This window comes from Nycticebus coucang, chromosome 15 (assembly GCF_027406575.1).
Source record: "Nycticebus coucang isolate mNycCou1 chromosome 15, mNycCou1.pri, whole genome shotgun sequence".
Classification (NCBI taxonomy): Eukaryota; Metazoa; Chordata; class Mammalia; order Primates; family Lorisidae; genus Nycticebus; species Nycticebus coucang.
In genome coordinates, this window is record NC_069794.1 from 69137662 (window position 1) to 69159405 (window position 21744).

A 21744-nucleotide genomic window follows, 5' to 3' on the forward strand; every position below is an offset into this window, starting at 1 on the left:
CTGGCATGCACCACGATGCCTAGATAACATTTTTCTTTTCTCTTTTTGAGACAGAGTCTCACTCTGGCACCCTGGGGAAAGTGCCATGGCATTATCATACTTTACATCAACCTCAAACTCTTAGGCTCAAGAGATCCTCTTGCCCTAGGCTCCCACATATCTGGGCCTGTAGGCATGTATCACAATGCCAAGCTAGTTTTTCTATTTTTAGTAGAGACGGGGTCTCGCTCTTGCTCAGGCTGGTCTTGAACTCCGAACTCCAGGAATCCTTCCAGGATGCTAGGATTACAGGTGTGAGCCACTGTGCCCAGCCCTTAAATTATTAGTAACTTTTTTTTTTTTTTTTTTGAGACAGAGTTATAAGCTGTCACCCTGGGTAGAGTGCTGTGGCATTACAGCTCACAGCAAACTTAAATTCTTGGGCTTAAGTGATTCTCTTGCCTCAGCCTCCCAAGTTGCTGGGACTATAAGCGCCTGCCACAACACCCAGCTAATTTTTGGTTGTAGTTGTCATTGTTGTTTGGCAGGCCAGGCTGGATTTTAATCCGCCAGCTCCGGTGTATGTGGCTGGTGCCCTAGCCACTGAGCTACAGGCGCTGAACCGATTATAATTGTGTGATATTAAGAAATTTGACCTTGTTATGCAGTTTACCACCATTCAGACTTTTTAATCCTCTCCGTAACAACTTTTAGAGTTAGTTATGGTTTAACATTTGTCATGATTATTTATATTTGGGAATACAAATAAAAATCAGTGAAAGGCTAGGCACAGTGGCTCATACCTGTAATCCTAGCACTCTGGGAGGCTGAGGCAGGTGGACTGTTTGAGCTCAGGAGTTTAAGACCAGCCTGAGCTAGAGCGAGAACCCATCTCTAAAAATAGCTAGGTGCTGTGGCAGGTGCCTGTAGTCCCAGCTACTTGGGAGACTGAGGCAAGAGGATTGCTTGAGCTTAAGAGTTTGAGGTTACTGTGAGCTATAACACCATGTACTGTACGGAGGGAGACAAAGTGAGACTCTGTCTCAAAAAAAAAAATCAGTGAAACATTAAGGTAATCCTATGACATATTATGAATATACATATTGAAATATTAATTTAAAAAATGTATGGATACAGAGTATCAGTTGGAGAGGATTAAAAAGTCGTAGATGAATGGTGGTAAACTGTATAACAAGGTCAAAGTTCTTAATATCACACAATTATACACTTAAAAATGCAAATTTTATGGAATATCTATCACAATAAAAACAATCTATGGACAAGAATTTCTTAGAACAGCAGTAAAAGAAAGTGGTTAGAGGTCCAGTTTTGAATTCAGCCCTTGTTTATAATTCTATCTCAATAGTCAGCGATGTTTTACCCTGGATAATAAAATACCTAACCCCTATAAGATTCAAATTCCTTATCTGGAATGAATAACCTTATCTACACCTTTTTTTTGGCCAGGGCTGGGTTTGAACTCACCACCTCCAGCATATGGGGCCGGCACCCTACCCCTTTGAGCCACAGGTGCTGCCCAAGAGTATAGGAAGCATTTTACCTGTATTATCTCATCTTTTTCTTTCTTTCTTTTTTTTTCTTTTAACCTTATTTTTTTTTGCAGTTTTTGGCCAGGGCTGGGTTTGAACCCCCCACCTCCAGCATATGGGGCTGGTGCCCTATCCCTTTGAGCCACAGGCACTGCCTACCTTATCTACACCTTAAAGGTATGTTGTGAGGATTAAGTGAAATAGTGCCTGTAAGCCAATTAACAAAGGGTCCAGAAGTGCTTAAGGCTAGCTATTAGTCCTAGACTCTTAAAATGATGGTATTCCAGTCCATAAGACACAATTCAAGGTGTATATAGAAACGCATTCTCTACAACAGTAGGTATAATTAAGAGATTGACAGAATTCTGTTCAATTATTTTGATTCAACTATTTAAGATGAAAGTGAAAATTAGGGTAGGACTTTTTATACACAGGTCCTGAAATTTCTGTCCAGGGCACTGAAAGGATTTGTAGATATGGTCACATGCTCACTATCAGAGATCATAGACAATGGGAGAGGTGCCTGTAAGACTGGAGAGATGGCCTGTGCAAAAAGGTTGACTATGGAAACTGCTACTGAAGAACTCTTCAAGAACATTAAACAGATGGGCCATGAGTAGTAGAACACAAAAGGGTCAGGTCTCACAAAGGATAAATAAAACCAGTGTTAGATTTATAGATATCTTTGGGCAATGTACTAACTTCTCAAGGTTAGTTTCTTCAACTGTACTATGGGGATAATAATAGGTCCATGTCAGTGTTGTTATGAGAACTAAATGAACACATGTAAATCGTGACATACAATGCCTGTCCCAGTAGGTAACAAATGTTAGGTATGTCGTATTGTCTCTCTGGAGTTTTCTCATGAGATCCTGGTAGGATAAAAATGAGCTAGTTATACCATGCTGGTTTATCTATTTCTTTAAAAAAAAAATCACATACAAGTCACTGGAGGTTTTACTGAAAGGGTCTTAGGGATCTTTTAGATTTATTTGTAAATAGATTTTTAATATGCCTATTTACATCCATGTCTGAAAAATCTACACACACATATATGTACACATAAGTATGTGTATATGTCTCTTTGAGACAGTCCAAAACTACAAGCTGCCCCAAATGCTTTGTATAACTATGGTAGCACATTAAAGAAACAGGATAGGATCTATCCATAGGTTCTAATAATAATAGAGCTGCTGTTTCCCACATGTAAAATTTTATCTAGTACTCCATGGCAGCGGTCCCTAACCTTGTTGGCACCAGGGACTAGTTTCATGGAAGACAATTTTTCTACAGACTGGGGTGGGGAGATGGTTTTGATGTGAGTCTGCAAACTATTGATTATGGTCTACTGTGCAGTCAGACATTTCTGCTAATGATAATCTATGTGCAGCCACTCTCCAGCCCTAGCATCACCACCTCAGATCCACCTCAGATTATCAGGCATTAGATTCTCATAAGAAGCCACAACTTAGATCCCTCACATGCAGTTTACAGTAGGGATCAAGCTTCTATGAGCATCTAATGCGTTCACTGATCTGACAGGACATGAAGCTCAGGCAGTGATGCGAACAATGGGAAGTGTTAACTGTAAATAACAGATGAAGCTTTGTGTTTGCTGGTCCTCCTGCTCACTTCCTGCTCTGCAGTCCAGCTCCTAATAGGCCATAGACCAGTTTCCAGGACCCTGGATGGTGGGCCACCATATCACTATAGTGAATAATAGCTAAGATTCTGCAGTGAATAATAGTTAAGATTTACTTAACAAAAGTTAATGACTGTTTTGAACCTCTAGAGCAGGGATTTTCAACCCTGTGCTGAGAAGATTTTTAAGGATAATTAAATTATTTTTATTTTTTATTTATTCTTTTTAATTAATTTATTTTTATTGTTAAGTCATAGCTGTGTACTTAGTGCAATCAAGGGGTACAATGTGCGGGTTTTATATACAATCTGAAATATTCTCATCAAACTGTTCAACATAGCCTTCATGGCATTTTCTTAGTTACGGTATGTAGGCATTTGTATTCTGCATTTAGTAAGTTTCGCCTGTACCCATTCTAAGATGCACCGTAGGTGTGGCCTCCCCCCTCCCTTCCCCTTCCTTGGCCCTTTCCCCATAGTCTTGTGCTATAGTTGGGTTATAGCCTTCACGTGAAAGGCTTCATAGTAGAGCTGAGTACACTGGATACTTTTTCTTCCACTCCTGAGATACTCTGCTGAGAAGAATATGTTCCAGCTCCTTCCGTGTAAACATGAAAGAGGTAAAGTCTCCATCTTTCTTTAAGGCTGCATAATATTCCATGGTATACATGTACCACAATTTGCTAGTCCATTCGTGGGTCGATGGGCACTTGGGCTTTTTCCATGACTTAGCAATTATGAATTGAGCTGCAATAAACATTCTGGTACAGATGTCTTTGTTATATTGTGACTTTTGGTCTTCTGGGTATAAACCTAGTAAAGGAATTATAGAATCGAATGGCAGGTCTATTTTTAGGTCTCTAAGTATTCTCCAAACATCCTTCCAGAAGGAACGTATTAGTGTGCATTCCCACCAGCAATGTAGAAGTGTGCCCTTTTCTCCACATCCACGCCAACATCTCTGGTTTTGGGATTTTGTTATGTGGGCTACTCTTACTGGGGTTAGGTGATATCTCAAAGTAGTTTTGATTTGCGTTTCTCTGATGATTAAGGATGATGAGCTTTTTTTCATGTGTTTGTAGATTTTGCATCTGTCTTCTTTAGAGAAGTTTCTCTTCAAGTCCCTTTCCCACCCTGAGATGGGATCACATGTTCTTTTCTTGCTAATACATTTGAGTTCTCTGTGGATTCTGGTTATTAGACCTTTATCGGAGGTATAACCTGCAAATATTTTCTCCCATTCTGAGGGCTGTCTGCTTGCTTTATTTACTATGTTCTTGGCTGTGCAGAAGCTTTTTAGTTTGATCAGGTCCCAGTAGTGTATTTTTGATGCTGCTTCAATTGCCTGGGGAGTCTTCCTCATAAAATATTCACCCAGGCCGATTCCTTCAAGAGTTTTCCCTGCACTTTCTTCAAGTATTTTTATAGTTTCATGTCTTAAGTTTAAATCTTTTATCCAGTGAGAGTCTATCTTAGTTAATGGTGAAAGGTGTGGGTCCAGTTTCAATCTTCTACAGGTTGCCAGCCAGTTTACCCAGCACCATTTGCTAAATAGGGAATCTTTTCCCCACTGAATGTTTTTAATTGTCTTGTCAAAGAGCAAATAATGATAAGTAGCTGGATTCATCTCTTGGTTCTCTATTCTGTTCCAGACATCTACTTCTCTGCTTTTGTGCCAGTACCATGCTGTTTTGATCACTGTTGATTTATAGTACAGTCTCAGGTCTGGTAGCATGATTCCTCCTGCTTTGTTTTTATGGCTGAGTAATGTTTTGGCTATTTGAGGTTTTTTCTGATTCCATATAAAACGTAGTATTATTTTTTCAAGATCTTAAAAATATGACAATGGAGCTTTAATAGGAATTGCATTAAAATTATATATTGCTTTGGGTAGTATGAATATTTTAACAATGTTGATTCTTCCCAGCCATGAGCATGGTATGTTTTTCCATCTGTTAACATCTTCGGCTATTTCTTTTCTAAGGGTTTCATAGTTCTCTTTGTAGAGACCTTTCACGTCCTTTGTTAGGTATACTCCCAAATATTTCATCTTCTCTGGCACTACTGTGAAAGGAATAGTCTTTGACTGTTTTTTCAGCTTGGTTGTTGTTGGTACATATAAAGACTACAGATTTATGGGTGTTGATTTTGTAGCCTGAGACATTGCTATATTCCTTGATCACTTCTAAAAGTTTTGTAGTAGAATTCCTAGTGTTTTCCAGATATACGATCATATCATCTGTGAAGAGTGAAAGTTTGATCTCTTCTGACCCTATGTGGATACCCTTGATCGCCTTTTCTTCCCTAATTGCAATGGCTAATACTTCCATTACAATGTTAAAGAGCAATGGAGACAATGGGCAACCTTGCCTGGTTCCTGATCTAAGTGAAAATGATTTCAATTTAACTCCATTCAATATGATATTGGCTGTGGGCTTGCTGTAGATGGCCTCTATTAGTTTAAGAAATGTTCCTTCTATACCAATTTTCTTAAGTGTTGTGATCATGAAGGGATGCTGGATATTATCAAAAGCTTTTTCTGCATCAATTGAAAGAATCATAATTAAATTATTTTTAAAAGATCTTCAAAGCACAGTAAGCATATTATTTGTTTTACTCTTTTCTCTGATCAACATAATTTAATTGTGCTGCGAAAGTAATTGTGCTGTTAGGTAAAAAAGTTTGAAAAACACTGCCCTAGAGGGAAAACCAATTATTACTTTTTAATTTAAATTCCTTTTTTAAAAAATTGCTTGGGATTCGTTGAGGGTACAAAGAATTAAGTTACACTGATTGCATTTGTTAGGCAAGTCCCTCTTAAAATTGTGTCCCGCTCCTAAGAAGTGTGCCATACACGGTGAAAAATCAATTATTTTTGGCAACATTGTTACCTTAGTGCCTAGATATTCTAATTTTATCAATAAAAGTCAGATATTCAAATTTTTATGAAATCCGCTAGTTTTTAAAACATGTTAAATGTTTCAAAAGTTTTTAAAAAAACATTCTGCAAGTCAAATATATACTACATGTTAGTTGGATGTGGCTAACAAGCTGTGGACTATAACCTCTGACAGAGGGATGCTTTAAAATTTACAGGTAATATAACATTAGAAAGGAAAGCCCTTATGAAGCGAGTGTATGATGCCCCATGATCATATCAATGTATACAGTTATGATTTAATAAAAAAAAAAAAAAAAGAAAGGAAAGCCCTAGATGCTGAATAATAAAATATCTGAGTTTCAAAACCAGTTAGATGAAATTTGACAGAAATATAAAATTCTATATTTAGTTAAAAAAACAATTATTAAGGTATATAAAGATAGTTTCATAATAGCTTTTAGTAAAAAGGAGTGAATACCACTCTATGAAGCCCTTCAAAATAGAAAGGCATGGGAAGGTTAGCAAACCAGTCCCATTTCTCTAGCACCCGGGCTGGGGCTTTGGTTGAAAGCCCCAATCTCTGTTCTAGTTCACATTAATGTTATCTTTGGAGCACATGGGAGTGATAATTCTGGTACAGTCAATGAATGGATAGACTGATATGCTTGGGATTTTTTATAGAATCATCTTTTAGTGAAAGTGAAACTTGAATGGAATTACATCTCATTAACATTCGGCTCTTGACTAATTCTCTAAAATTCATGAGCTCGGTGTGAATCAATGAACACTATTTCAGAAATCCAATCCAACCCCTATCAGTGCCTGCAAAATGCAAATCGGTACAGGCTGCATTCAAAGTGTGCACTAGCAGAATCACTACAATATTTATAGTATTAGTGAGGCCTTCTCAGGAAATACCTAAAATATTTCTTCCAACTTAAATCAGAAAACATTTAGAGGCTCAGCGCCCCTAGCACAGTGGTTACAGTGCTGGCCACATGCACCGAGGGTGGCGGGTTCGAACCTGACCTGGGCCAGCTAAACAACTGAAACAACAGCAACAAAAAAAAAATAGCTGGGCATTGTGGCAGGTGCCTATAGTCCCCTACTTGGGAGGCTGAGGCAAGAGAATTGCTTAAGCCCAAGAGTTTGAGGTTGCTGTGAGCTGTGACACTATGGCACTCTACCAAGGGTGATACAGTGAGACTCTGTCTCAAAAAAAAAAAAGAAAGAAAACATTTAGAAAAGGCAAGTAGGGGAGAGGGTAAGAGGGTGGGGGATGGGAGGTTGTGATGTATGGCACACCTCGAGGGCAGGACACAATTACAATTACCTAACAAATGCTAATTTGTAATCTAATTCTTTGTGCCCTCAATGTAACCCAAACAATAAAAAAACTTAAACAAAAAAGAAAAGGCAAGTAGGAGAATCTAGAAGTCACGTTACTTTAGTACTATCTGAGAAAATAAAAGACAGTCTGGAAGAGTCTTTTTTAAATAATTTCTTTTTTTAAATTTCAAATTAATATGAAGATACAAATTTTTAGATTACATTGTTCTCATTTCTAAGGTAAAGTTCCAGTTGTAAAAGAACCCCTCACCCAAGGGGTGTGCTATACACCCTTGCACTGTGCACTTAAGTGAGATCCTGCAAAATGCTCTCCCTCCTTCCACCAATCATCCTCCCCTCTCCTCTCTTCCACCTCCCTCTACCCCCTTACTAGACTATATTTGTGTTTTATTGTTCATATTAGTGTGTAACTGTTTATATATGGATTTCATAATAGGATTGAATACATTGGATATTTATTTTTTTGTTCTCGAGATACTTTACTAAGAAGAGTATGTTTCAACTCCATCCAGGTAAACATAAAAGATGTAAAGTCTCCATCTTTTTTATGGCTGAATAGTATTCCATAGTATACATATACCAGAATTTGTTGATCCATTCAGGAGTTGATGGGCATTTAGGTTGCTTCTACAACTTGGCAATTATGATTTGGGTTGCAATAAACATTCTGGTGCAAATGTCTTTATGGTAAAGTAATTTTTGTTCTTCTGGGTAGATACCTAATAATGGGATTGCAGGATCAAATGGAAGGTCAACTTTTAGTTCTTTGAAAATTTTCCATCCTTCTTTCCATAAAGTTTTATTTAGTTTGCAATCCCACTAGCAGTGTAGAAGTGAGCAGTGTAGAATTGAGCTGTGGTGGAGCTTCTCGCCACCATTTGAAGTTTTGGGACTTTGTGATGTGGGATAATCTCACTGGAGTTAGGTGGTATCTCAGAGTGGTTGTGATATGCTTTTCTCTGATGATTAAAGATGATGAGCATTTTTTCATGTGTTTGTTGGCCATTCATCTGTCATCTTCAAAGAAGTTTCTGTTCTAGTCCCTTGTCTAGTTATAAAGGGGATTGTTTGCTCTTTTCTTGTTAAATTCTCTGTAGATTCTAGTTAACAGGCCTCTGTCAGATTAATAACATGCAGAAATCTTCTCCCATTCTGAGGGCTGTGTGTTTGCTTCGTTTGCGGTATCCTTAGCTATGCAAAACTTTTTAGCTTGATCATGTCCCAGTTATTTATTTTTGGTGTTGCTGCAATTGCCGGGGGTAGAGAGGCTTCCTCATAAAGTTTTTTCCCAGGCCAGTATCTTCCATTTTCTCCGCACACTCTTCTAGAATTTTATGGTTTTCTGTCTTAAATTTAAATCTTCTATCCAACACAAATCAATTTTTGCCAATGGTGAGAGGTGCAGGTCCAGTTTCAGTCTTCTTCATGTGGATAACTAGTTCTCCCAGCACCATTTGTTAAATAAGGATTCTTTTCCCCAGTGTATGTTTTTGTTAGGCTTATCAAAGATCAAAGGATGATATGTGGCTGAGTTCATCTCAAGATTCCCTGTACTATTCCATAGCTCTATATCTCAATTTTTGTGCCAGTACCATGCTGTTTTTTTTTTTTTTTCTTTTGCAGTTTTTGGCTGGGGCTGGGTTTGAATCCACCACCCCCGGTATATGGGGCTAGCACCCTACTCCTTGAGCCACAGGCGCCACCCACTACCATGCTGTTTTGATGGCAGCCTCAGTGTATGTGGCTGCTGCTCTATTCAGTGAGCTATAGGCACCAAGCCAAATGAGTTTTTAATCACTATGAACTTATATATTTAAACATATCAAACACTTTAAAACATTACAATTATCCTCTTGGTGTTCAAATGGTCCTATCTTTCCTGAGTGGAGGTTTATTTAGGTTGGGTACTGAGCCTTTTTGTCATAATCCCAATAATTTTTATAGCTTTCTTGATTTTTACCATGACATGATATTCTAGGTTCCTGTCCAAGACCTGGGATCAGACATTTTCCTAAGGAGCACTAATTTCTTTTAGTTTTAAATAGTATTTAGAGACTACAGTTTATATACTAGAGTAGCTCACTGTTACTGAATCATTCATGTTATGAGGCTAAAAATACATATATTTTTACAATTAAAATATTTAATAAATTTGTACTGATATTGCTGGGGTTTATTTTTGTGTGTGTGTATTTTGTTTTTTGAGACAGTCTCTCAAGCTGTAGCCCTCTGTAGAGTTCTGTAATGTTACAGCTCACAGCAACCTCAAACTCTTGGGCTTAAGTGATTCTCTTGCCTCAGCCTCCCAAGTAGCAAGGACTACAGGTGCCCACAACAACATCGAGCTATTTTTTGTTGTTGTTGTTGCAGTTGTCATTGTTGTTTTTAGCTGGCTAGGGCTGGGTTATCTGAACCCTCAGAATTAAAAATTCCTCACAAAGGTTCCCAGAAACAATTTCCCCAAGTTCTTGAACAGTCATAACAGTTTGTGGTCTTTATATCTGAAGGTCACTTTAGCTGAATATAAAATCTAGACCTTTCCATTTTCTTCTTGAATATTTATATTGCTCCACTTTCTGGCATAAAGTGCTAGTGATGACATTGTGATTTTCTTTCTCTTATAAACTATTAATTTTATTAAATGATCTCCATGTTGGTCATTCTGAATTTATTTTCCTAGATATACAGTATGCCCTTTCAACATATATTGTAGTTTTAAATAGCTTTTGTTTACTTCCCTTACTTGCAATTTTTAGTATTTGCTCTATTGCTTTTAGTTTTCTTCTTTGGGATTCCTACTACACTTAAATTGTTTCTTTGGTCTGTTTTAGATATCTTTAGGTTTTGTTTGAAGATTTTTGTTCTTTTTTAATTTTAAAAACTGAGGCTGTATTGTGTTTGCTTTCACGTTCTCTAGTTTAGTGTATATTGTTGGTATGATTTCCTTTTATTTCTAATTCTTTCCTGAGTTCTGTCATCATTTTCAAATCTTGCTTTATTGCTGACCACCTTATTTATGAATTTTCTAAATCTGCTTTATATTGCTCTTTCGTAACACCTATTATTTTCTAAATTTCTTCTAGCTCATTTTGAGATCTTAGACTACACCCTGACTTATGGCTATGTCCCTCTGGCTGATTTCCATCAACTCTAGGGATCTTATTGGCTCCTTATTATTTTTCTCATAGAAACTTGTAAGGGAGTTAACTGAAATACTTTTGTTTGCTCATGTTTTAAGTGAAATAAAATTTCCTATGCTTTTAGGAAGAGGTGGGAGATCATAATTGCTTATTCAGCTTCAAGGCTCTAGAACTCTCTTCCTGCTGTTCTTCCTGAAGTGACACAATGTAGGTGTCATGCTGTCAGATTCTTTACCTCTGCTCTCTCTACCCCACTTTTAACTGAATCTTTTCTTTCCTTTGTTCCATTATTGCCTTGCTGAAATTGAACTCTATTCCTAATGGTTTCTCCTAAGTGTAGGATCATGGAAAGGAGCTTCAGCTTACTTTGGAGAGGTTGTATGACTAAGATTGCTCTGCACCATGGGACTCTGACATATTCAGCTACGTACGTACATTCAGCTACGACCCTGCATCCTGCATTTCTCTCTTCTCGGTTTTGGTTGCTATTCTCAGATTGGACTTCATGCTGCAGCAAAATACTGTTCTCAGGGCTGTCAGAATCTCAGCCTTCCCTCCAATTCCTTTTGTGCACACGCTGATACCCTAAGGGTCATGGTGTGCCCTGCCTGCTCATTATTTGGGGACTCATAGGAGTAACATGTCACCTACTTTTGTTGTGGATATTGACTGTGCTACCTTTAGTTTTACTATCCAAGTAGTTCTGTTTCCATGGCACGATTCCAGTAGACTAAAATACTATGTCATGCCATTTACCCAGAATCCTCTATAATTTACTCTTTTCGGTAATTTACATGTTTTTAGCTTTCCATGCAATCCTAAACATAAGACATTTTATTTCTATCTGCCTTTGTTCTTCCTCAAAATAAGTTTTATACTGAACAGTATGAATTCTATCTAGATACCTTTCATATTCACCTATATCCATTAAAACACATTTTAAAATTTCTTTTTTTAATTTCAGAATATTATGGGAGTAGAAATGTTTTGGTTACATGAATTACTAGTGCACAATTTGAGTCAAAACTGTACGTGTACCCCTCACCTGGATAGTGTGCACTGTACCCATTAGGTGTGAATTTACTTCTGTCTTCCTGCCCCCTCCCACCTGCTTGTATTCTGTTGAGTTTTCTTACCAAATGTGCACATGGTGTTGATAAATTTGTTCCAATTTAATAGGGAATACACATGGTATTTGTTTTTCCATTCTTGTAATACTTCACTTAGAGGAATGGTCCATCTAGGTTGTTACAAAAGATACTAGATCACTATTTGCTTTTATGGCTGAGTAGTACTCCATGGTATACATATACCACATTTAATCCATTCATGTACTGATGGGCACTTGGACTGATTCCACATCTTTAATTGTGAATTATGCTGCAATAAACATTTAAGTGCACATGTCTTTTTGATAACATGGCTTTTCTCCTTTGGGTAAATACCCAATAGTGGAATTGTTAGATCAAATGGTAAGCCTACTTTTATTTCTTTAAGTTATTTCCACATGACTTTCCATAGAGGTTGCACTAGTTTGCAGTCCCACTAACAGTGATAAGTGTTCCTTTCTCTCCACATCCATGCCAGAATGTATTGTTTTGGGATTTTTTGGTGAAAGTCATTCTTACTAATTATTTCACTGTGGTTTTGATTTGCATTTCCCTGATGATTAGAAATGTTGAGCGTTTTTTCATGTGTTTATTGGCCATTAGTATGTCTTCTTTCAAAAAGCTTCTAGTTCATGGCTTTGCCCACTTTTTTATGAGATTGTTTATATTTTTTCTTGCTGATTTGTTTGCGTTCTTTACAAATTCTGATTATATGTTATCAGTCCTTTAATGGATATATAGCATGCGAACATTTTCTCCCATTCTATATGTTGTCTATTCACTCTATTGTTTGTTTCCTGGCTGGGCAGAAGCTTTTTAATTTAATCAGGTCCCATTTGTGAATTTTTGTTGTTGCTGTGATTGATTTGGGGTTCTTCTTCATAAATTCTTTGCCTATGCTGATATCTAAAAGAGTTTTTCCAACATTTCATTCTACAATTGTTATAGTTTCATGCCTTAGGTTTAAGTCTTCTGTCCATTGTGAAGTGATTTTTATGAGTAGTGAGAGGTATGAATCTTGTTTCACTCTTCTACATGTGGCTATCCAATTTCCTATATACCAACAGCAGATAAGCTGAGACTCAAACTAAAGATTCAATCAACAAAGAAAATAAAATACCTAGAAATATATTTAACAAAGGAGGTAAAATACTCCAACAGGGAGAACTACAGAGTCACTGAGGAAGGAAATTACAGAGCAAATAAACATATGGTAAAATCATGCTCATGTTATCAGCAGAATCAACACTGTTAAAATGTCTACACTACTTAAAGTGATCTACAGATTCAACGCAATCCTTGTTAAAATACCAACACCATTTTCACTGATCTAAGAAAAAATAATTCTATGCTTCACAGGGAACCAGAAAAGAGCCCAAACAGCCAAAACAACCTTAAGCAAAAAGGACAAATCAGAGCCATCCTTGACTGGATTTCAAGATATACTGCACAAGGCTACAGTAACCAAAACAACATGGTACTGACACAAGAACAGAGACAGACCAACAGATCAGAACAGAATTCAGATATAAAACTATCCTCCTATTGCCAATCTGAATTTTGACAAAGCAGACAATATCATACAATGGGGAAAAGAATATGTATTCAATAAAATTTACTTTTAATTATTAGGGGTACATAATAGTTGTATATCTTTATACAGTACATATGATGCTTCGAATACAGGCATAGAATGTGAATTAATCAAATCAGTGTAACTGGGGTCTCCATTATCTCATTTCTTTGTGTTAGAAGAACATTCCAATTCTACTTTTTTGGTTTTTAAATTATACCCCAATTAATTGTAGATTATATTCATTTTGTTCATTCTATCTAACCATTTAACTCTATTTTTGCACCCACTAACCATCTCCACTATCCTTCTATTTCTTTCTTTTTTTTTTTTGAGACAGAGTTTCACTTTGTAGCCCTCAGTAGAGTGCTGTGGCATACCAGCTCACAGTAACCTCAAACTCTTGGGCTCAAGCAATCCCCTTGCCTCAGCCTCTGGAATAGCTGGAACTACAGGTGCCTACCACAATGCCTGGCTATTTTTAGAGATGAGGTCTCACTCTGGCTCAGGCTGGTCTCCAACCTGTGAGCTCACATAATCCATCCTCCTCGGCCTAGAGTCCTAGGATTACAGGTGTGAGTCACTGCACCTAGCTTTACCCTTCTATATCTTAACACCACTAAATTTATGCACTCCAATTTTATCTTCCCCTCTTCTTAAACTCTACATTAACTGAATTTTAGGAAAATTTCAGAACACTTTAGCAAAATTAAAACTGACAAAAATCCCACTTAAAAATAGTTAAAATGATAGTATTCAAGGAGAAAATTAATTTATTCAGTTAAAAACTACCTTATATCAACAAGAGAGCATTCCAAAGATAATCTTCCCATTGTTCTTAGATTTTCTTGAAGTTCTCTTAAGCAGTTAATATCCACTACTAGTTGAACACCCACATCATACAGCAAGACCTAAGAAAACAATAATTTTGAGTCTACACAAAGATAACACTTTAAAATATTTTTCTCCAAACTGAAAAACATAATAAAATTTGGACTAAATAATTCCAGGACCCCTCCTCCCCAAATCCAAAATGCATGCACTTTCATGATTATACTTTTAATTCTGTAGTTTACCTCTACCAATGTGTCTGTAATCATTCTGATGATCTGGCCTCTTCGCCACTGATTCTTATCTGGGATCTTAACAGCACAATGCATGTCATTTTCCCATTTAACAGGTTTCCATTTTGAGTTTTCATAAAAAGCTATCATCTTTTCTTCTAAACTATATAAAGATAAAAAACATTTAACTTCCTAAAACTTTTCTTTTATAATTCTCTGACCACATGTTTTCTACTCTCCTGTCTTGCTTGTTCCACCCCAGCCACACTGGATACCTTGCTCTTCCTCAAGTGTACCAAGCATATTTCTACCTCAGGTCTTGGCAGGAGCTCTTCCCTGTCTGCCACGAGCTTTTCTTAGATACCCACATGACTCCCTCCCTCCTTCCTCAGGCCCATTTCAAATGTCACTATCTCTATGAGGTCTTCCTTATGCACCTTAAAACTGCCCTCCTTCCCAAATGCCTATTCTTCCCTACTGCCCTTTATCACTATCTGCCACAATAAAAGTTTTATTTGTTGTCTCTCCCCTACTAGAACAGCAAAGGCTTCTTCATATTTTTACCACTTTATCTTCAACACCTAGATATGGCTGTCATATGGTAGGTGCTCAGCAAGTATTTATGGAATGAATAAATTCTCATATGGTGAATATAAGCAAAAGAGATACCATTTTTATATTTCTAACTAGAGACTATTTAGTTTTTAAAATGCTGTTTGTGACTTCTAGTTCTTTGAAACAAAATGTGAAAGGATAAAATCATACGCATTATGCTTTCCTTACATATTATACCTATTAAGTAGATTTTCTGTTAATAACCACTGAACATAAATCTTCTCAGGAGATACCACATTACAGATATGCACAGGCAGTTCCTTATTATAAAGTGATTGGAAATTCTCATTAGGTAGACATTTTGTAGACACAGCATTTAAGTTGTTTACTTCATTTGAGATAATTTCTTCTGGAGAAGGATCCCATACTTCAATATGCTTTTTAGAATCATCTTTGAGAGTGTATCTGAAAAATAAGAAAAGTTAGCAAAAAAAAAAAAGACTAATATGAAAAGTACTTATGTTTGTACTTGCTCAGGTCTGTATCTTGACTATGATGGATTTGCAATGACTGTACGTTTGTCAAAATTCATTTAACTATGCACTTTAAAAGAGTGAATTTTTACTGTATATAAGTTATATCTCAATAATTCTGACTTTTAGAAGAAAAGAAAAGATTCAGTCCAATGCACTTGGAAAGTTTACTCTCATTTCTTTCCCCTCCCTTCGAGACCTGCAGTGGAAAAACAACAGTCCCTCCTTCTGCTCCTACTTCCTCTAGTGTTAGAGTGGGCAGCAGAAGCATGGCCACATACCACTAACACTGGAAGTCACCGCTGCAGGCCTGGGTGTTACTGCTTCTCTGCCTCATGCTGACAGGCCTCACAAATTCACATGGTCCAAGTGGTGGCCCTCATGAGGGCTACATGCAGAAATTCTTCAGAAGATTCCCCACCCAGGGCTATTCTGACCTGGCCAGTCCCTATCATGGAATAATTTTTTGTCTTGACTTTAAACCCTTCCAATCTGTCCTCACCAGTAGTCTATTCTGCTTCTGGGGTCACTTCAACTATCAACCTGTCCTAGGTGCGTATTAGCACAATGCCTCAAGGCTGGCATTTTAAAGTACCCACTTGAACCCGAGAGAAAATTTACATTTCTACTGTAATATACTCTACCACTAGGCTTAATCTCTACTCTGCCATTTCCCTATCTTGCCATTTCTCCTCTCAATTCCCTTCTCAAGCAGGCACAAGGGCTGCCTAAACAGATGTTCCACCTGGAGGTTAAGACGCCAGTCTCTGTTTCTTAGAAGCACCCCTGATCTTTGAGAACCTTTCTCTTGGTTTCTGGGTTCCCTAGGGAGGAAAAGCTACTCTATTTCTCCTTACACCAATGACTCCAATTATTTTCTACTTTTTCTGACCAAGGAACAGAGATGATTTCCAAGACTACAGCCTAAGCAGATACCCCATTGGGAGGTAACACGCCAGCTTCCTTTCCTGTAATTAAAATATTACATATATGGCTCGGCACCTGTAGCTCATGGTTAGGGTGCTGGCCACATACACCAGGGCTGGTGGGTTCAAACCCGGCCCAGGCCTGCTAAACAACAATGACAACAACAACAACAACAAAAAAGCTGTGTGTTGTGGCAGGTGCCTATAGTCCTAGCTACTTGGGAGGCTGAGGCAAGAGAATGGCTTAAGCCCAAGAGTTTGAGGTTGCTGTGGGCTGTGACGCCATGGCAGTCTACTAAGGGCAACATAGTGAGACTCTGTCTCAAAAAAAAAAAAAAAAAAATTACATATGTAAGTTTACACTTTTACTTACCCTACTTCATAAGATGCTAGACCCTCTTTGACAAGCTGGTCATTAATACTAGTAGGAGTCATTCCTGGAGCACTATGAGAATCAAAAAGCTCAACTAGGAGCACACTGTCTTCCAGAATTTCTATAAAACAATTAAGACTAATTTGGAGAAAGAAATAATTTTGTTGCAAAGTATAATAAATGAACAAGTTGTTAAAAATTGGAAACTTTAATTTCTTTCATTTTGCATACAGGAGATTTCTTGCTGAATAATGTCATAGTCTCTCTCTAGGAGTTAAAGTAGCACTTTGCAGATAGAAATGAATTGTCAATGTTATCTGTAGCATATAAAAATTACTGAACATTTTATTTTAGGTTACTATGTGCTGCTGTGTGCTGTTTGTTCTATAATGAACCAAAATCAATTTAAAGCTATTGTAGACTCAGAAAAGTATAAATTAACACATATTCATTGAAGAAGTATTCTGTTGTATTCTTAAACTGTTTTATGGAGTTCAACCAAGCTCCAGGAGGACAAAAGTGAATGAAAGTTAATCAGGCCAGTGATTATCTATGAAGGTTTATAGTTTTTACAAGAATGGCACCAATGGCTTACTCATGTAATCCCAACACTTGGGGAGGCCGAGGCAGGTAGACTGCCTGAGCTCATGAGTTCGAGACCAGTCTGAGCCAGAGAAGACCCTGTCTCTAAAAATAGCCGGCTGTTGTGGCAGGTGCCTGTAGTCTCAGCTACTTGGGAAGCTGAGGCAAAAGAATTGCTTGAGCCTAAGAGTTTGAGGTTGCTGTGAGCTATGATGCCATGGTACTGCTCTGAGGGCGACAAAGTGAGACTCTATCTCAAAAAAAAAAAAAAGCGCAGCACCTGTTGCTCAGTGAGTAGGGTGTTGGCCACATACACTGAAGTTGGCGGCTTCAAGCCCAGCCAGGGCCTGCTAAAACAACAATGACAACTGCAACAAAAAAATAGCTGGGTGTTGTGGCAGGCACCTGTTGTCCCAGTTACTCAGGAAGCTGAGGCAAGAGAATTGCCGGAGCCCAAGAGTTTGAGGTTGCTATGAGCTGTGATGCTACTGGACTCTACTGAGGGTGATATAGTGAGACTCTGTCTTTAAAAGAAAAAAAAATGGCACCAAGCTTAAAACAACAAAAATAACCTAGACTCCTCAATTAACTGGAGCTTTTTTTCTGTCCTTGTGTTTTTTTAGGACAAACCATCGAACTTTTAATTCTTTTTACCTGATCTATTTCTTAAACTAGATTAGGACTTAACAGAAGCTAAAATTTGTATCTCACATGCCTGTTTACTTATTTACAGTAAATAGCACAGTCAATAAATATCTGAATATGTGCTAAACACAGTAATTTCTTTAGGAAATACCTCTAAAATATGTACCGAGATCAATATATGCCTATACTTTCCACAATAGTAGCTGGTAGCTACTAGTCGGAATGATTCCAAATAAAAAGATAACCATTACTAGCAGTAACATCCTATATTATCCAGTTATAAGCGTACATATTAGAAAGCCTTTTTCAAGAGTTGATAAAGATCATTCTAAAAGGCAGTGTGATATAGGGGAAAAATGGATACAGTAGAAACTACCCTTGAAAGTCCTATACATCAAGCCTCAAGTAAACATTATCTTGTATATCCTGCCCTAGTATTCATTAAGCCCAATGCAGTGTTTGTTATGGCTTTGGAACAGATTAAAATTCCAGATAAAAAACAGATTCTCAATCCCTCTATCCAAAACCCTTGGGGCCACAAGACATGTTTTAGAAATTCAGACTTTTTCTAGTTAAGAACAGCTACGTGGAACATGGTAGCTTCTATGTAATAACCCCCAGCAGAGTCTGTGGCAGCACCCACAAATATTATTAAAGTGGAATATATGAAAATTCACTGTAAAGTAGATAAAGACTACATATACCTTCATGCCAATTTAGAACAGATTTTGCCTTTACACTTTTGATTTTCAGGATTTGTTATGTTACAAAATTGTGGGCTAGAGGTCAGACTGTGTTTTGGACCCAAACTGTTCCCAAAAAGAAATAACTTTTTTCAAAATATACTGATGGCCTCCAGATGGATTCACTTAAGCCAAATGAGACAAAAAATAATGAACAAAAACTATTTACCAATCATGTCCTATCTTTCTCATTTTCTTGAAATTAAAGCTTACTTAGTTAGCATCTACTGTGTTAAAGACAGGGACAGAGCCCTAGCAAAAATGCAAACAAATAAAAGAAGCTGATTGTGGTGGTACCCGTAGTTCAGTGGGTAGGGCGCCGGACACATGCACCAGGGCTCATGGGTTCAAACCTAGCCCCGGCCTGCTAAAAACAAAAAAATAGCCAGATGTTGTGGCAGGCGCCTGTAGTCCCAGCTACTCAGGAGGCTAAGCCAAGAGAATCGCTTAAGCCCAAGAGTTTGAGGTTGCTGTGGGCTGTAATGCCATGGCACGGCACTCTACCAAGGGCAACAAAATGAGACTCTGTATCAAAAAAAAAAAAAAAGAAGCTGATTTCTGGTTTTAGGGCTTTCCAGGGACCATGTCAAGGGTGACAATCTTTCATGGTAATTGTTGCCCCATATGCTGACTTTAGACTCTGAAGCCCACACAAGATAGAATTCTATTGTATTTAACTCTTAACAAATCTTATCTATTACTACTGATGGCACACTGAATTCATTCTAAGATCTGACAAGTGTTATATCACTATGCTGTTGTTATTTTAAGTTATGTATAACGTAACAAGTAAAAATGGAAGTTATCTTACTAATAACTGAACATGTCATAAATTTATCTTGAGTCTTTTCTTCAAATTTTTCTTTAGCTTTTATGGACCACTGCACCGTCCCTTTACATGGTTCAATGTAAGCCAGCTTACATTTAATTGCCTGTGTCAAACAAAATTGCACCATTAAGAAAATAAACTGAATTTCTAGTTATTTTAGAACTAAAATAAAGATTTCTGTTAAGTCCGTACAAAACTAATCTTTGTGTTTGAATTTAATACATATTTTAAAATAATCAAATAAATGTGGAAAGTTGTCTGTAAAGGTACTTTATAAATGCAAATAACAGAATAGCACAGTATTTGGCTGAACAAATTATCACACATTCATATACAGAAACAAGTGCTCATTAAAAGAATTACTGTTACTTATGACACATTAATTATGAAAAGCAGGTTACAAGACTATTTATATTTAGATTCTATAATTGCTAAAAACACAGAATATGCATCTTAGAAGCATATATACACCAAAAATATTGAACAATGATACTGAGTTATCGTCTTTTTTGCTCAGATGTACTTTTACATTTTTTCCCTATAATACCACAAATTTCTTAAAATGAAAAACATGGCTTAATAACTCAGATAACAGGAGTAAATAAATTAGAAAATGAGGCCCCTTCTTAGCCTTTTTCAGAACCCTACTCCCCAGAGATAAACAAGGTTAAAATTTTTACACAGTCTCTCAGATTTCACTTTCTATTTTACACAGATATATTGTACAGTAGTACATACTTGTATATACATACTAAAGTATAAATGAGATCACAGTAAAAGTACTTCTGCGATGAGGTTTTTTTTTTTTTTTGAGACAGAGTCTCACTATGTCACCCTCGGTGGAGAGCTGTGGTGTCACAGTTCACAGCAGCCTCAAACTCTTGGGCTTAAGTGATTCTCTTGCCTCAGCCTCCCAAGTAGCTGGGACTACAGGCGCCCACCACAACACCCGGCTTTTTTTTTTTTTTTAATTGTAGTTGTTATTGTTATTTGGCAGGTCCGGACAGGCTAGGTTCCAACTCATCAGTTCCGGTATATGTGTCTGGTGCCCTAGCTGCTGAGCTACAGGCACCGAGACTGAGATGAGCTTTCTTAACTAATGTGATGAACATAAAACTCTTGCATTATATATATCAATCTGATATATTAAAATCTGAAGACCAATATATACTTAAGATACAAACATACATGTATTGGTAATATTTATAATTCATGCTTATTTGCCAAGAGACACACATTATTTCTTAAAAAGTAACTATAGCAACATTTATCTATACTCCTCATATCCAAACTATTTACAGACAAAAATGGTGGTTAACTGAACACTTCTGTGATAAATGACTTCTAAAAATACTTCTACATATGTGCTAATAATCTAACTCTAGAATTCATAATAAATAATTACCTTCTCTGGGATATTCAGAAAATCATCTTTTATTTTACGCATCTCTTTAACTGTTATTTTTGCACTATTACCAAAGTCCACATATTTAACTTCAACTTCTCGATGCCCAGGCAATCCTTAAAAAATTATGAAAACAGAAATCACAAACTTGGAAAAAGCAAGAGAATTATCCAGTAAAATTTATACTGAACCACAGTCAACGATAGTAGAAAACTTTCAGGTTCAATATATATATAAACTTGATGCTTTTCATTAGGTAAAAAATATTTTTATTATTATACATTAGATGACTCCAAAAAAAAAAAAAAAAAGTCACCCACAATGTGGACTTGGTAGAATGAGAAACTAACCATTTTCAAATATTCAAAGGACAGACAAAATCAGATAAATAAAATCTAACATATGATAGGCAGTATAAGTTAAAAGTTAAGAATTAGGATCTGAGTTAGACTGTGTTAGAACTCCAGCTTGGTCACTAAAATGCTTTATGACCTAAAGGTATAAAAACTGAGATATTACCATGAGCAAGTTACTTTTCCTAAGCCTCATTACTTCATCCAAAAAATGAGTATACCAAATAGAGCCTAATCTCCTAAGATGTTTTTGAAATTCACTTATTTAAAAAGCACAAGGTACTAGGTAAGTACTTAATAAACGTTTACTGCTAGTCAACCTAGGTGATCAAAGCAAAAGATTCAATAATCAAAGTAAAGATTAATTCATATAGCAACATTTAACTGTGAAATTCTGAGATAATATTTTGGGGATACTGCAAAAAACAAGTAGACACAGACCTCTATTTCAGTCTAAGGCTCTATATTTTAAAGAAATCTCTGGAAGGGTCACATGAAGTTTGAATAGAGACC

At 36.9% G+C, this 21744-nt stretch overlaps 1 protein-coding gene across 2 annotated transcripts in view; it reads right to left on the bottom strand.

Annotated features, from left to right (window-relative positions):
- Nucleotides 1-21744, bottom strand: part of RNF17 (ring finger protein 17) — a 130696-nt gene that overhangs the window by 42393 nt on the left and 66559 nt on the right. For both annotated transcript variants that reach the window (XM_053563786.1, XM_053563785.1), the window contains exons 17-22: nt 20879-20994; nt 19456-19576; nt 16675-16795; nt 15080-15307; nt 14300-14450; nt 14016-14134 (exon numbers count right to left, since the gene is read on the bottom strand). In XM_053563786.1, the coding sequence (XP_053419761.1) occupies nt 14016-14134; nt 14300-14450; nt 15080-15307; nt 16675-16795; nt 19456-19576; nt 20879-20994 (856 nt within the window). The remainder of the gene's footprint in view (nt 1-14015; nt 14135-14299; nt 14451-15079; nt 15308-16674; nt 16796-19455; nt 19577-20878; nt 20995-21744) is intronic.